At 53.0% G+C, this 13512-nt stretch overlaps 5 protein-coding genes across 5 annotated transcripts; 3 read left to right on the top strand and 2 right to left on the bottom strand.

Annotated features, from left to right (window-relative positions):
• Nucleotides 1–849: 849 nt before the first annotated feature.
• Nucleotides 850–1283, bottom strand: A1O1_08513 (uncharacterized protein; the record flags this gene model as incomplete). The annotated part of the gene is made up of 2 exons (XM_007729373.1): nucleotides 850–1218; nucleotides 1281–1283. 2 exons carry the CDS (start codon nucleotides 1281–1283, stop codon nucleotides 850–852), a joined length of 372 nt encoding a protein of 123 aa, XP_007727563.1.
• Nucleotides 1284–1858: 575 nt separating this feature from the next.
• On the top strand, nucleotides 1859–2341 carry A1O1_08512 (ubiquitin-like modifier 1; the record flags this gene model as incomplete). The annotated part of the gene is made up of 3 exons (XM_007729372.1): nucleotides 1859–1893; nucleotides 1951–2115; nucleotides 2224–2341. The coding sequence occupies 3 exons, from the start codon at nucleotides 1859–1861 to the stop codon at nucleotides 2339–2341; spliced, it is 318 nt and encodes a 105-aa protein (XP_007727562.1).
• Nucleotides 2342–2577: 236 nt separating this feature from the next.
• A1O1_08511 (elongator complex protein 2) lies at nucleotides 2578–4333 on the bottom strand (the record flags this gene model as incomplete). Its single annotated transcript, XM_007729371.1, has 3 exons — nucleotides 2578–2841; nucleotides 2897–3073; nucleotides 3143–4333. 3 exons carry the CDS (start codon nucleotides 4331–4333, stop codon nucleotides 2578–2580), a joined length of 1632 nt encoding a protein of 543 aa, XP_007727561.1.
• A 708-nt stretch (nucleotides 4334–5041) lies between these two features.
• A1O1_08510 (mitochondrial import receptor subunit TOM40) lies at nucleotides 5042–6232 on the top strand (the record flags this gene model as incomplete). The annotated part of the gene is made up of 3 exons (XM_007729370.1): nucleotides 5042–5365; nucleotides 5422–6069; nucleotides 6125–6232. 3 exons carry the CDS (start codon nucleotides 5042–5044, stop codon nucleotides 6230–6232), a joined length of 1080 nt encoding a protein of 359 aa, XP_007727560.1.
• A 4674-nt stretch (nucleotides 6233–10906) lies between these two features.
• On the top strand, nucleotides 10907–12408 carry A1O1_08509 (CMGC/GSK protein kinase; the record flags this gene model as incomplete). Its single annotated transcript, XM_007729369.1, has 6 exons — nucleotides 10907–10955; nucleotides 11033–11205; nucleotides 11268–11351; nucleotides 11418–11766; nucleotides 11820–12218; nucleotides 12275–12408. The coding sequence occupies 6 exons, from the start codon at nucleotides 10907–10909 to the stop codon at nucleotides 12406–12408; spliced, it is 1188 nt and encodes a 395-aa protein (XP_007727559.1).
• Between the last annotated feature and the right edge of the window lie 1104 nt (nucleotides 12409–13512).

The following is a 13512-nucleotide window of genomic DNA, read 5'->3' as shown; positions in this document are numbered from 1 at the left end:
AAGCCCCGGGAAGAACCTGGGTCCGATCATGTTGGCTGGAGTGGGCAAAATATCGTCAGTCGAAGAAGAGTGCAGGAGTCAGCTCCCATTCAGAGATGCGTCAGAGTACTTTTTGAGGAATATTGCATTCATTTGCCTGGCTTGATATTGACACGGCCTCATATCAGTCCCAACAACCCTTTTAGTGATGAAATGCTCTGCCCATAGAATATGAGATGTCGCCACAGTTGTGGCCACGATGCCCAGCGACCCAACCAATCGTCCGCCAAAGATGCCACCAAAATCAAGAACGCCACCCACAGTGCCCCTATCATCTCCTTGGATTCTGGTGTGAGATGGAATAGCCGCGCATGTATTGCTCTTCCTTCACTAGACCCTGCCACTTGGTTTCAAAGAAATGTTGCCAATTCCTCCCCGCCACCTTATTGCGAAACATATTTCCTGCGCCGCCCGAATGCAGATGATGTCCACGATTCCATTCGTCGCCATAAAGAGCTGAATACTCGATGGCCTCTCAGATGGTATCCCGGTTGGGTACCTCGATCGATGTATGTTGGAGACGCGCTGGATATCGGGCCGGCATGTCCGTAGAGGAGACTTAGGAGGAGATGCTCTGATATGTTTTGCTGCTCTGATATCGGTGTAGATGTTTCCCAGACACTCAAAAGCATCTGCCCTGTATTCCAGCCGAGTAATGCGACTTTCCGCCCCTCCACCATATAACTCCCTTGTATACAACCACTCCCAAGTGATGTGTCTCGAACTGCTTTCCCGCAATGCCATGCATGATAATATCCCATAACTGATCCCAGAATGACCAATAAACATCAACTCCAGTAAAGAAAAAGATCAATAGCCGTCGTATTCGGCGTCGACTTCTTCCTCGTCATCGCCGCCTGCCGCAGCCGCTCCTGACCGTGCGGTAGCATAGCTGCTGAATTTCTGATCTTCGGCCTCTTGGGCGGCGGCTTCTTGGGCGACGTTTTCACAGGCGTCGATCCAATCGGAGTAGACATCAACGTGGGCGGAGAGGTAGTTGATGCCGGTCTGGAAGCGTTGGCCGCAGACTTTGCAGTGTAGATTGCCGACGCCGGCCTTTTTGTCCAGTTTCACCTGGATCGCTTTCTCGTGGTTGCAGAAGAGGCAGGTGAATGTCGTGGCGAGAGGTTCCCGTTTCTTAGGGCCTTGAGGCTTGCTGGACGACTTCTTGCGTTTGCCCTGGGTGGTCGAGTTAGTATCTATCCACTCCAAAGAGAAGCAATGTCCGCAAAGAGACTTACCATATTGTCGGGTTGTGTCTGAAGGTATTTCGAAGATGCAGATGGAGGAGAACAGACGTTGGTTGAAGGTGGGCGTCTGCGAAAATGAGGCGATCGTTCAGTTGCTTGGTTGCTGCGAGTTCTCAAGTTTGTGATAGTGGTGAGTAGATGGTAGGAATGAGAAAGAGTGAAGCGTGAAGCCGACTTGACCGATGAATAAAATAGGCAACTTGATCTCCGCGTTGAGGACCTACAGAGGAGGACTAGTACTCCACCGTTGTCACGTGATCATGTGGCTGTGATTCTCCTGCCACACTGCATCAGCCTTGTCTTCTCACCCTTACATCTACACAGTCAATGGCAGTTCAAGTTGGTTCTGCAATAACCAAGCACTTTCCCCTTTCCCCTGCGCCCTCACGCTGGCAGCTGACCAAATCCCCTCTTTCCCTATCCTTGTCCACGATCCTGTCGGACCAAAGGTGCCCACACACAACTCTCACTATATTACTCGGCGAGGCGTGTTGACCCTGTCGAAGCCATATCTATCTACCTACGGACCATATCTTTCAAGAGAACCGTCGCGCAGAGACATCGTCAACATGACAGACACCCTTACAATCACAGTCGAGTTCACGTAAGTAATGCCCTCTTTACCACCGACTCTGACGGGCTGATTTGCCAAACAAAAAAGCGGCGGCCTCGAAATGCTCTTCGACAACATCAACAAACACGAACTAACACTTTCCCGCACCGCCGATAACGGAAACCCGCTGACGGTGGGCTACCTGGTCAAATACATCTGCGAGCAGCTGATGAAAGATTCTCGTAAGGAACTCTTCGTACTGGATGGTGCAGTGTATGTCATTTTCATTTTCACCTATGCTTCCACACACATTCATGTATCTGTCGAAGCCCCGAGTCCAAAAGACAGCCTAACAACTAACCCACTCTCTTTCGTTCTTAGACGACCTGGCATTCTCGTCCTGATCAACGACTCGGATTGGGAGCTCGAGGGCGAGGATAAATATGAACTTCAGAATCGGGATAACATCCTATTCGTGTCTACTCTGCACGGTGGCTGAGAAACGAGGCCTCTTTGTGACAAAAGCACTATGGACTACTACTACAAGCAACAGCAAAAACAATATTTGCACCACAGCAGCACCGTGCAGCCATCATCGAGATATAGAGCCACCCGTCAACATCATGTCTGAAAGGCAGCCGAAAAGATCAAGTCCCCAGCAATACGTGTGCGTATCGTCGTCGTCAAAGGGCCCGAGTACCACGAGACAAGAAGAGCGTGGCCGTCCGATCAATCTCACACCACATCGTGCATCCGGATAGACAGGTTCTCCGAGTCTTCTGGTGTCTTATATCCAGATGCCGATGGCTCGGGCGTCCCAGACCCTCGACCAGGACCGAGAGGACTTGCCAATCCGCTTCCGAGGCCGGGGATGGGGGTGGCGAACCCGCTGGGCGGAGCAGGTGCTTGGATGCCTTCGGGTGACGCGGGGATGATCTCAGGCGGGAGATCAGGGATTTTGATGCGTTTGGCCTCGTTGTTATAGCTCGCAGGAATGATCTGAAGGACTGTCAGTATTGATTTGGCTGGTGCATCACAGTCCACTCCGGCTTACCTCGATGATCTCATCTCGGGGGAAGGACAAGAAGGGAATGTCGGCGGCATTGCACGCCATCAGATACCCATATAGCACACGAAGCACACTTTCGTGGGCGATGATGAGGAGATCGTTCTGCTCTCTTTCCAACTCGAGGATCACCGGTTCCAGGCGCACAGCGACGTCGTGGTATGACTGGTGAAAAGTCAGTTCAGTTCAGCCAGCTCGCGTCGTCCACGTCAAGGATTATATTAGAGAACATACCTCAGCCCTGGGAAACCTGTGGTGGTATGGGTCTAGCTCATGCTTCAAGACTTCTTCGGGATACTCTTGACGGATCCTGCGCTCCGACTTCTTCTCGCACACGCCGGGATTCAGCTGACTCATTTGAGACCGCTGCCTGACTTTGAATCCCTTTGATTCCAAGAAGGCGGCCGTTTCCACCGTCCTCCGCCGGGTCGAAGTCCACACGATAAGTGGCTTCAGTGGAGTTTCGGTCCCGCCCTTTTCATGAATAGCTTTCCTCTCCTCTTCCCGGTGATTCAGCAACGTGGCCGTCATCTTTCTGGCATAGTCTCTTCCTTGTGGGGACAACGAGGCGTCTGCTTTGAAGGACTCCTCCTCCGGCGTCGTGCCTGCACGTGCAAAGTACGTGTGTCGAGACTTGATATGCAGATTCAACAAGTAAAAGACGATTCGGTGCGAGAGGTAGCCGAAGCTGGTATTGTTGACCACCAGTCTCTGGCCGGCATTGATCATCTTGATCCAATCCAGGTCTTGTTCCTCCATGGTCTCAAAATGCGGGATCTTGGCTGCGATCCTGCTCAGATAATGTTTGACGGCATCCGCCTCCGACCATCCCACATAGTCCGGCGAGGAGATCTTAACACTGCGGACGTTCTCTTCGATGATCCGCTGGTCGTCGCAGCTGGATTCGATGAACAGGGTTTTGATGTCGTGTTTGGCAAATTCTTTGGCCAGAGATCTTCGCCCCGCCGAGAGGGGGTTGACTGCATCGTAGATGGCGATCTGTCCGTTCTCATGGTTGAGGAAGTGGTAGATGTCCTCTCTGCATTTCTTCAAGATCTTCTGCCGCAACAGGACCGACGAGGCCGAGGCGTTGACAAAGAAGTAGTCGTCGGGGACGTCCCCGCCCGGACCGACGATGGCTCTTCGATAGTCCCCGAGATGAAAGATCCGGGTCTTGACCCCGAGCCACCGGAGATATCGAGCCAGTGCCACGGAAATATGTGTCTTGCCCCGGGCGGGCAACCCTACGGTAGCAATGGCGATCCGACCAGAATGAAACAGACGTCCAGATTCGGTACTGTATAGCTGGGCAGGCGCCAGCTCGCTCTTGTCGGGAAGGTCGTGGATGGCGTCCACGTATGTGCTGGACTTGCGTCTATACCGAGGCGATTTCACCGCGGACTCGGCGGTCAACAGAGTATCCATGGTGTTGGACGACTGATGACCAGGTTGGATTGACGACTCTCGAAACAGACAACAGGCTGAACTGGAGTACGTAGATATGGAAGGCGGGAATCCGGGGTGAGCCTAGCACCCGAACGGGCAAAAGGAAAGCTCAATATAATCGTCGACTCGTTTGTCTGCCGGTAGAGGCTTCGTCACGAACACAATCTCGTCATTGCGTCTGTCTGTTGACAAGATAAGGAGGTCAACAGAGGAGATATATGGCTTTCTTTTGGAAGATCAATTGCAATTCCCTGCCAATGGCCGAGCATTGATTTGTCCGTGGCATTGGTCAACGAGCGACGTTGGTAGAGGACGATAAAAGACCGGGGAAGGACAAAGATGCCGTCTGACACAGCCATTATTCGCAGATAGTCGGCATTTTGGTATTAAATGCCGAATATATGACCGTCAGACGGTATGTCGCCCGTTGATTGGCTTCTTGGACAAGAGAGTCGCTTGGCAGCTTCGCTCCTCAGATTTCCCTGCGCAGCAAAAAGTCGAGCTCTACTACGACGACTTGAAGCCAGCAATCTCTCAATACCCTACCTAGGAATATCACGAGAGCTCATCACCAGCTCCTCATCCCTTCTCCTCCATCTCCTCAACCGTCGCCGTCATCTTGTCCGCGGGAGGTGACAATCGGACTGGGCACCTACTTCCAAAACATTTACATCAAGTATTGAGATCATGGCGTTGATAGAGGAGAAATCGTCGTCATCTCCGCTGGCCTTTCTGGCCGACAATGCCATCTCTGCAGCCCTATCAGACACCTACTCGAGCCTACAAGAGCGAAGGAAACTTCTGGGTCTCGAGAACCCGGGCACCGTCGATAACATAGCGCGCGAAGTGCAGAAAGATGTCCTCCTATCTAATTTTATGTTCTCCGGCCTGCGTTGTGACCTCCAGAAAATCTTCAGCGTGTCTCCTTTGTTTCGGCTACAGCATGGATTCGCAATGGGATCGCAAGCTCTCCCGCCCTGGCAGTTGATGGCCTTGTATGGAACCTCAAATGTAATGCCTTGTCATTCTGTCTCTTTCATCGAAGCATTGACTAACCTGCGAACAAGGTCTTCATGCAAGCCGCATACTCCAGCGACAAGTCACTGACGGCGTGGGGCAACCTGAGATGGAGTCCCCGATTCGTGACCAAGACGCAGACCTCGATCGATCCTCGTCAGGCGCAGGCAATGGTGCAGTTTGAAAACGAGTATACCGGTGAAGATTTCTCGGCATCGCTCAAGACCATAAGCCCTTCCGTCCTCGAGGGTGGGCTGACTGGCATCGTTATTGGAAGCTATCTGCAATCGGTGACACCGAGAATCGCGTTGGGTCTCGAGGGCGTCTGGCAAAGAGCCGCGCTCAATGCCAAACCGGAGACGGCGATGTCTTACTGTGCCCGATACAAGGGAACGGACTGGATTGCCAGCGCTCAATATCTTGCGCAAGGGTCATTGGGAGCATCATACTACCGGAAGTTGACCGACAAGGTGGAAGCCGGCGTCGACTGCCAACTGCAGTTCGCTCCCGGCATGGGTGCTGGCATGTTTGGTGGCATTCGTCGTGAAGGCACTACCACGGTTGGGGTCAAGTACAACTTCGCTACGTCCGTCTACCGCGCGCAGGTTGACAGCGCCGGCAAGTTTGGTGTCGTCCTCGAAAAGCGAGTTGCACCGCCGGTGACGTTGACATTCGCCGCCGAGATTGACCAGTGGAAGGTGAGTGGTTGATCTGCCAAACCTCCTTGAGCATCGTTACTGACCTGCGCTACAGAACACTCACAAGCTCGGTCTTGCAGTCTCGCTGGAAGGCGCTCCAGAAGAATTGCAGGAGATCGCTGAGCGGGCCGATACCTCAAACCAGCTCCCTCCCCCTATTTAAGCTATCATGCTTGTGCAGTTGATGCTAGTGCTGCCCAACGCATGGGTCCAGACGAGATGTCTGGCGGCGGCGGCTACGACAGCATCTCCATCAGGCACATTATTCGACATGTGTTTTACTACCCTCTTCACTCCTGAGCAAGCCTGAGACCAAAACCTCCGTTGGGAAAAGAGTCGTGACTGCTTGCTCTGGCCGGTGACAGTCATCCAATACCGGTGCCCTCTGCAGGCGTTTTGACTTTTTGGTTGTGACGTCTTTGGCATACCTTGGGGAACAAAAAGGATGATCGAGCTGGGCATTCAAATCAGTATGGAGGAGTATGCCTGTGCCTCCATTCTGTACATGGATTCATGACGAATTCTGGTGGCGCAAGATCCCCAAGCCGTACCTGGAATGGATTCGGTCATGGAGATCTGACACACTGCATAGTAATAGAAGGCTTGTACGAACAGCTTGAACCCAAATGACTAGGTCTGGTCGTGTGAGCCTGCGTTCAATTCTTGTCTTGTCGATCTAGATCGTGCACTCCTTTTCACCAGTAATGTGTTCGCTGTGGCCCAGCAGACGACGAATTCCGAAATTCACACCGCCTCGCATCGACAGGTGAACATATGATTTGACGCCCACGGGAGATGACCCGCGCGGCCTCTCGAGCGATGCATCGCCTAGCTAGTAGAGTCGAAGAGGGAGGAGACGATGCTGAGCTGTTTCTCGCCCGTGGCTGATAATGGTCCGCAGCGAAGGCTTTGCAATTCGCGACAGCAGCGACACACATGGATGAGCGTTCCAACAGGCCCATCAGCAGAGGGGGGAGGCCATGCATGACCTTGTGCCCGTAATGCAGCCGGCCTTGCAGGGATGTTATGTTGATGTATGCGTAAATGGAATAGGGCAGCTTATTGTGAGGCCCGTGGCCGGATCAGTGCTCTCGCATGAGCGGGCAAAGGAAGGTTGTTTGGCCAGCCAGCTGCTTTTCTAATAAGGGGCCTTTTCTGTTCGACTCCTTGTGCAGCTGGTCATGTAGTGGTGGTAGCATGCGTAGGGTGGTCGGCGAGCCAACAGACAGGCATCAGACGGGGAAGGGGGCCTGCATTGTTGGGAAGAAGGATGTAGCAGGTAAACTCATACATCTCGAAAAGACAGGGGCATATCAAATTTCCTCAGGCAGAACTGTTGAGGGAAGGATAGACACTCGACAGCCTCGCCAACAGAGGGCAAAGCAAGCTCCTCCGGTGGTCCATACAAGCCTCACATACCAGTCGCACATCGAATGCTAGAATACTGTACCTTGTCGGACTTGGTCGAATCGGGCGCTTCTCATGATGGAATGGGGGCTAAAAGTCAACACAAACTGTCGCTGGACCTGTAGCTTCATTCATTAAGGTGAGGCGAGAAGCTAGAAGGCTAAACCCCGTCCGAGTCGCACCACATGTGTCTTTTGTTGCGCCCAAAAGTGAAGATTGCAGATTCCAAGCTCGCCAATGGCGCACACGACCAGAAAAGGTGCATTGAACAACTGATCTAGCTTCGATAATGTTTCATGCCCGCTTCTTTGGAGTCTTGGGATTCAGTAACGACACTTTGCGAGATGGCGGCGAACACATTTTCCTCTTGGGGAATGCCTTTGTAGGTATGATTTTCTTGTTGACGGTCGTCCTGATTGATTTGACGGTCAACAACAACAACAACAATAATGGTAGTCGGTAATAATAATAATAGTAACATGGATGGATCAAGAGATCGACAAAATGGGTCACCTGTGCAACACAAACTCCTCCCAGGCTTGCAATTAAAATAGAGGATGGTTGAGAGCGAGCGCGGTGTGTGTGTGTGAGTGGAGGGTTCTCATGGCTGGTGGCCCTTTGGTCAACCCGACAACTGCCTCTGGCACGCGGCCGCAGATTGCTGTTTCGTGGATGATAATTTCGTGGTGCGAGTCTCGGGACGTCAGGCATCGCATCCTGGGCGACTCGCTGGAGCTGCACCATGCTGAAAGCCATACGGTGGCGGAGGTCTGATCTGAAATGGATGAGGCATCATCAATTGCTGGATCTTTGACTGTTGCCCGAGTCGGTTGCGGTGTAGTGCGGGCGTGCCTCGCTCGCCGTTCCGGGCGACAGTTCCAAAGTTGCGAATCGCCCTCGTTCCTGGCCTATCTTTGCGGGTTGAACACCTCGGACTCTGTTAGGTACGTACTCTGTACCTCTGTACTCTGTATTATTGAATCCACCCTTGGATCAAGATGACTCGTGCCCGCCACTTGGCTTGACCCCTTAAGGTTTGGTCCTGGGATGGAGCGTCATGGAGTAGTACTCCATCCGCACTAATTCTTGCCTCCTCGCTTCGACGGTTGGTTGTTGGGACTCTTGATCTTCTCGCACCTCAGCTTCCGAAAGCCCTTTAGCGGACGCTGGATGACGTTGTTGGCATCCCCGTCCTGAGAATTGCTTTGTGTGTATGGCTACTGGTCGTCTGAGGCGACCCGCCGGATCCATGCAGCCGTATACGGCTGCTAATAGTAAATGGTATGTTGCCCGTGCTATGCCTGTGGCCTTGACTGAGAGTCGCCAGGCGTCCGGCCCGTCAGTCTCCCAAATGTGTGTGGCAGGCTGTCAGGCTGCATCTCCGACTTTGGCAGCACAAGCGGTGCTCCCGTGCCCAACTCTCAGATGCATGGAGCTCTTCGGCAACACTGACACGTTCTGAGCTTCGCGCCACAAGGACAAGGTCGCCGACTAGGAAGACTGCAAGTCATGGTCGAGGCACAGGCGTCGGGCCTCCAATTGGTCATGGCCATCAGAAAGTGAGAGGAGCACGTGGAGGAAGACTTCTTGTGCAGGGGCAATTATCATTCGCAGTTAGCAGACGGTCCAAACCACTATGTCACCGAGCTTCCCTAGGGGGCCAGGGGGGCTCTTCTCTCGTAAATGGGTGAGATCTGGCTGGTCAAGAGGCTGGCAAGGCCTGGATAGCAGTTTGCTTGTCAACGGGAGGTCGGGAGTCAGTGGTGGACCTGACCCTCTCAGCGGGCGAGCCTAAAGCCAGACTCTTGAACGCTGAATGGATTTCCAGGTTCACGGTGTGGTTTTTTCTTAGTTGATGATGGAGACATCATGCACCAGTGCGGGCTTTGAGGGGCATCATCTGACCTGCCGTCTCCTCCAGTTAAGTTAGTGCCTTGCCTTCACTTTTTTCTGCAGGTCTGCTGCTTCTCCTCGCAAGCTGCCGTCACTCAAATGCCTTTGCCAGCTCCTTACTGGATCCCCCCGACCTGGCTGTAGAGTCGGCTTCTGGGATTGGCGGACAACTGGGGCGTGAGAGTGGTCAGCCATGCTCATGCGTCGAGTGCTTCGTCAGGGGAAAGGGGGGTTGTTGCGAAGGAGGATGATCTTCGACTCTATTACTGTGCAGTGTGCTACATCTACTCCTTGGCTTTGTCTGGTTGTTTGCTGCAACGGAATTTGTGAACAATCCAAGTCTCAGATTGTCGATATTTGTTGAGTTCCTCTGTGCTGGGTGGAAGCAGCGAGTGGCTCGCAGTAGAGCGCGGCAGCCAGCCTAGTACAGAGCACAGTACAAGTCCTGGGCTTTTTGTCTTGAAGTCTCCGAAGCCCCCGCCCTGCCCCCGGGCTGCTCTTTGCAGCACACTGCGCCTGATGCCTGTGCCAGCGCTGCAACGGCTCCTTAGGCGTGCGCTAACAGGCCCAATGACGCCTAAAGCAATCTTTAACCTTACCTAAAGTACCTTGCCCGCCTAACAATCGTAGTCGCTACCTCAGCCTGCAATACTAACAAGCAGTATTCATTAGGTACCCAGGTACCTGAGGTGCGGTGGTCGCTAAGGTTCTCTCCAGTGACCCTGCCCCGGTGCAGTGCCCCAGAGCCCATTCATCAGGTTATTATTGCTTACCAGCTGCACCTTAATTGATACTAGGACATACCTTTCTTTACCTTTTATGATTCCTTAAAGATCCTGCAACTGCGCTGCGCTGCACTTCCCTTTCCCTTCAACCTTCATCCACAACAAGGCCAAAACAGAGTCAGGGTTGTGTTCATGCTATTCTCCTTCAAGTGAGGATTAAAGCACCCTTGCTCTCAGAGTCTCTTCACCTTCATCCTCGTCCCTGCTTCTTCCACCTTGTTTCGACTTAACCTTGTAGACCTACCGCTTCTACTGCTACCGCTACCGCTACCTCGCAACACTTCCATCCCTCATCCTTATTACTCTCACCATCTACCACCAACTCCTCATTCTCACTTGTCCACCGTACGCAGACCGACCGGCTGCACCAGCACGCTCTGCATCTCCGCCGGCCGTCAAACAGCCCTCATCTCCCCGGTTTCATCATCGCTACGCCGGTGCCCACACCTCATTTCTGAAAGCCTCACCTACGCAAAGTGGGGAAATTAGCGCTTCTTCCGCCAACCCTCACCTGCTCCTCCACCCTCTCGACCCTCGACCATCTCTTTCCCTCGAGTCTCGACATCGCCAATCCTCCTGCGGTCGTCGCAAGCCTTGTCGTCCCCGGTTTCGAGATCTCGCCCGCCGTCCACCCCGGCTCCTCTGCCAACGCTCCTTCAGCTCTTTACGTCGCTCCTTTCCTCAGATTTGCTGCTTCCAAACCCAACCGCTCCGTCGCCAAAGTGGATCCCACACTCCCCTAGCACTCGACAATGTCGCAAAATAGGCCTGGAGGAGTCTTCTCTGGCTTGCGCATGGGCGGTATGTGTTCTCTTTGTCTTTGTGCCACCACACGGCTGGTGGCGTTCTGCGGTATTCGCGCTGACTATGGCTCTTAGAGGTGGTACGAGAGAAGGTGCAGGATGGCCTCACGGGCGAGACAAGAGAGATGCAATATACACAGTGCAAGATCGTGGGCAACGGTTCCTTTGGTGTAGTGTTTCAGACAAAGTTGTCGCCTAGCGGGGAGGATGCGGCGATCAAGCGAGTCCTACAAGACAAACGGTTCAAGGTAAGCGAACCGGGTCTCCGTGTTCACCTCGTGTCCCGAAAACATCCACTGATGACTTGCAGAACCGTGAGTTGCAGATCATGCGCATTGTCCGACATCCGAATATCGTAGAGTTGAAAGCATTCTACTACTCAAATGGAGAACGGGTACGCATACTCTGACCAACCCCCAAGCGCCCTCCCGTACGGCAGCTAACCAGGTCTGGTGTACAGAAAGATGAAGTTTACCTCAATCTCGTTCTCGAATACGTCCCAGAGACAGTCTACCGCGCCTCCCGCTACTTCAACAAACTGAAGACAACCATGCCCATTTTGGAGGTCAAGCTCTATATCTACCAGCTCTTCCGGTCCCTGGCCTACATCCACTCACAAGGAATCTGTCACCGAGACATCAAACCGCAGAACCTCTTACTTGACCCGGCAACGGGCGTGTTGAAGTTGTGTGATTTCGGCAGCGCAAAGATCTTGGTCGAGAACGAGCCCAATGTTTCCTACATTTGCTCTCGTTACTACCGCGCTCCGGAGTTGATCTTTGGTGCCACAAATTACACTACCAAGATCGGTATGTACATTGGACGTCCACTTCTCGCGTGTTACTGTGACTGACTTGCATAGATGTTTGGTCAACGGGCTGTGTTATGGCCGAACTGATGTTGGGTCAACCATTGTTCCCAGGAGAGTCGGGCATAGATCAACTTGTCGAGATCATCAAAGTCCTCGGGACCCCGACCAGGGACCAAATTCGCACCATGAACCCAAATTATATGGAGCACAAATTCCCCCAGATCAAGCCTCATCCGTTTAATAAGGTTTTTCGGAAGGCATCCCCCGACGCGATCGAGTTAATCTCTGCTCTCCTGGAATATACCCCGACTCAACGACTGTCTGCCATCGAAGCCATGTGCCACCCCTTCTTCGATGAGCTGAGAGATCCCAATACCCGCCTCCCCGACTCGCGTCATGCTGGTGGAGCACCACGCGAGTTACCCCCTCTGTTTGATTTCTCTCGACATGGTTCGTGCTCGGCTCTATCTGACTGTTGGCATCATCGAGGCTAATTTGTGAACCAGAACTATCGATTGCGCCTCACCTCAACTCGAAACTTGTCCCGCCCCATGCCCGTCCGCTCCTTGCGGCCAAGGGTCTCGACCTGGACAATTTCACCCCACTTTCCAAGGAGGAAATGATGGCTCGACTTGATTGATTCAAGACTTGCCCAAATATGTAACGACGTGACGCCGAGAGGGATTTTGTCCGTTGATGTGTCCATCATTGTATGCAGGTTCATTGGCGTCCACGCAACATGCATCGGAGACTCCTACAGCTAGCATTCAGTCATCATGTGTCTAGATGGATATCTTTTTGCTGTGAAGAGGATATCTGTCACGAACGGAAAACCGACGGCTTTGGCATGCAGGTCGTCACTGGGGCTGGTGGCTCATGAGTGACCTTGCAAAAACGGGGTTGAGCTGGATGTTCTACAAAATCGACCGTTTCTGGTCCGGCAGGGAAGGTGTGCTCTGGTTATTGGGTCATCGTGTCTACCACGCGAATGGGTGGGAATGAAATTGACTCGGGAGCTGAGGCATTGGGCAGACGGGTTTGTGCTCCGAATCTGCAGCGGACGGCACACAGCTGTGCGTATATTGCTACTGCGTACACCTCGAGGAGGACGAGGCTTTTAGACGATTTCAATCACAGACCGCCTAAGAGGGCCTCTCTTGGGTGCGACCCTTATCCTAAACCATTTTTAAATTGTGATTAGGGTGCGTGCTTAATCCTAGTAGAGCCCTCATGGTAGGTATGGGGGGGCTTTCTAGGTCTCGTCACTTCAATATATTTGGCTTCAGCTCGTAGAGCAGGACGATGGCTCTCACTGTAACACTTGATCTTCCTCCCCTGTCTTGGATTCACACATGAGGAAAGGAAAACATAGTTGTGGAGTAGAATGGCCTGTCGACTTCGGCGTCGTATTCCACTTTTCTAACACCGTCCTCCGAGAAGCTGTCGCGCAGGAGACCAGCCGTGAAAGCAGGCTATGTATTGTACTTGCCAAAGTAGGACACGTGATGCACGTTGCGTCGAGCTCGTCGTTGGTCCAATCGGGGCGGAGCTCGCCTCGAACGAAGAAGATGGTTTCCACAGACGGACCGACCCAGGGTACGGCCGGCATCACGCCGATTGACCGTCTCGTTTAAAAGCGAGCAGAGCACGCCGGGAGGACTCTGGTACATTCCCTCGAAGCTCTTCAAGAAAGACTCGGGATGTGCGACCGACACACTTCGAACTTCCACCGAGGTCCTAGTAT

This window comes from Capronia coronata (genome assembly GCF_000585585.1).
Source record: "Capronia coronata CBS 617.96 chromosome Unknown acBCG-supercont1.8, whole genome shotgun sequence".
NCBI lineage: Eukaryota > Fungi > Ascomycota > Eurotiomycetes > Chaetothyriales > Herpotrichiellaceae > Capronia > Capronia coronata.
The sequence above is the reverse complement of the archived record's forward strand: the minus strand, read 5'-3'. Positions and strand labels throughout refer to the sequence as shown.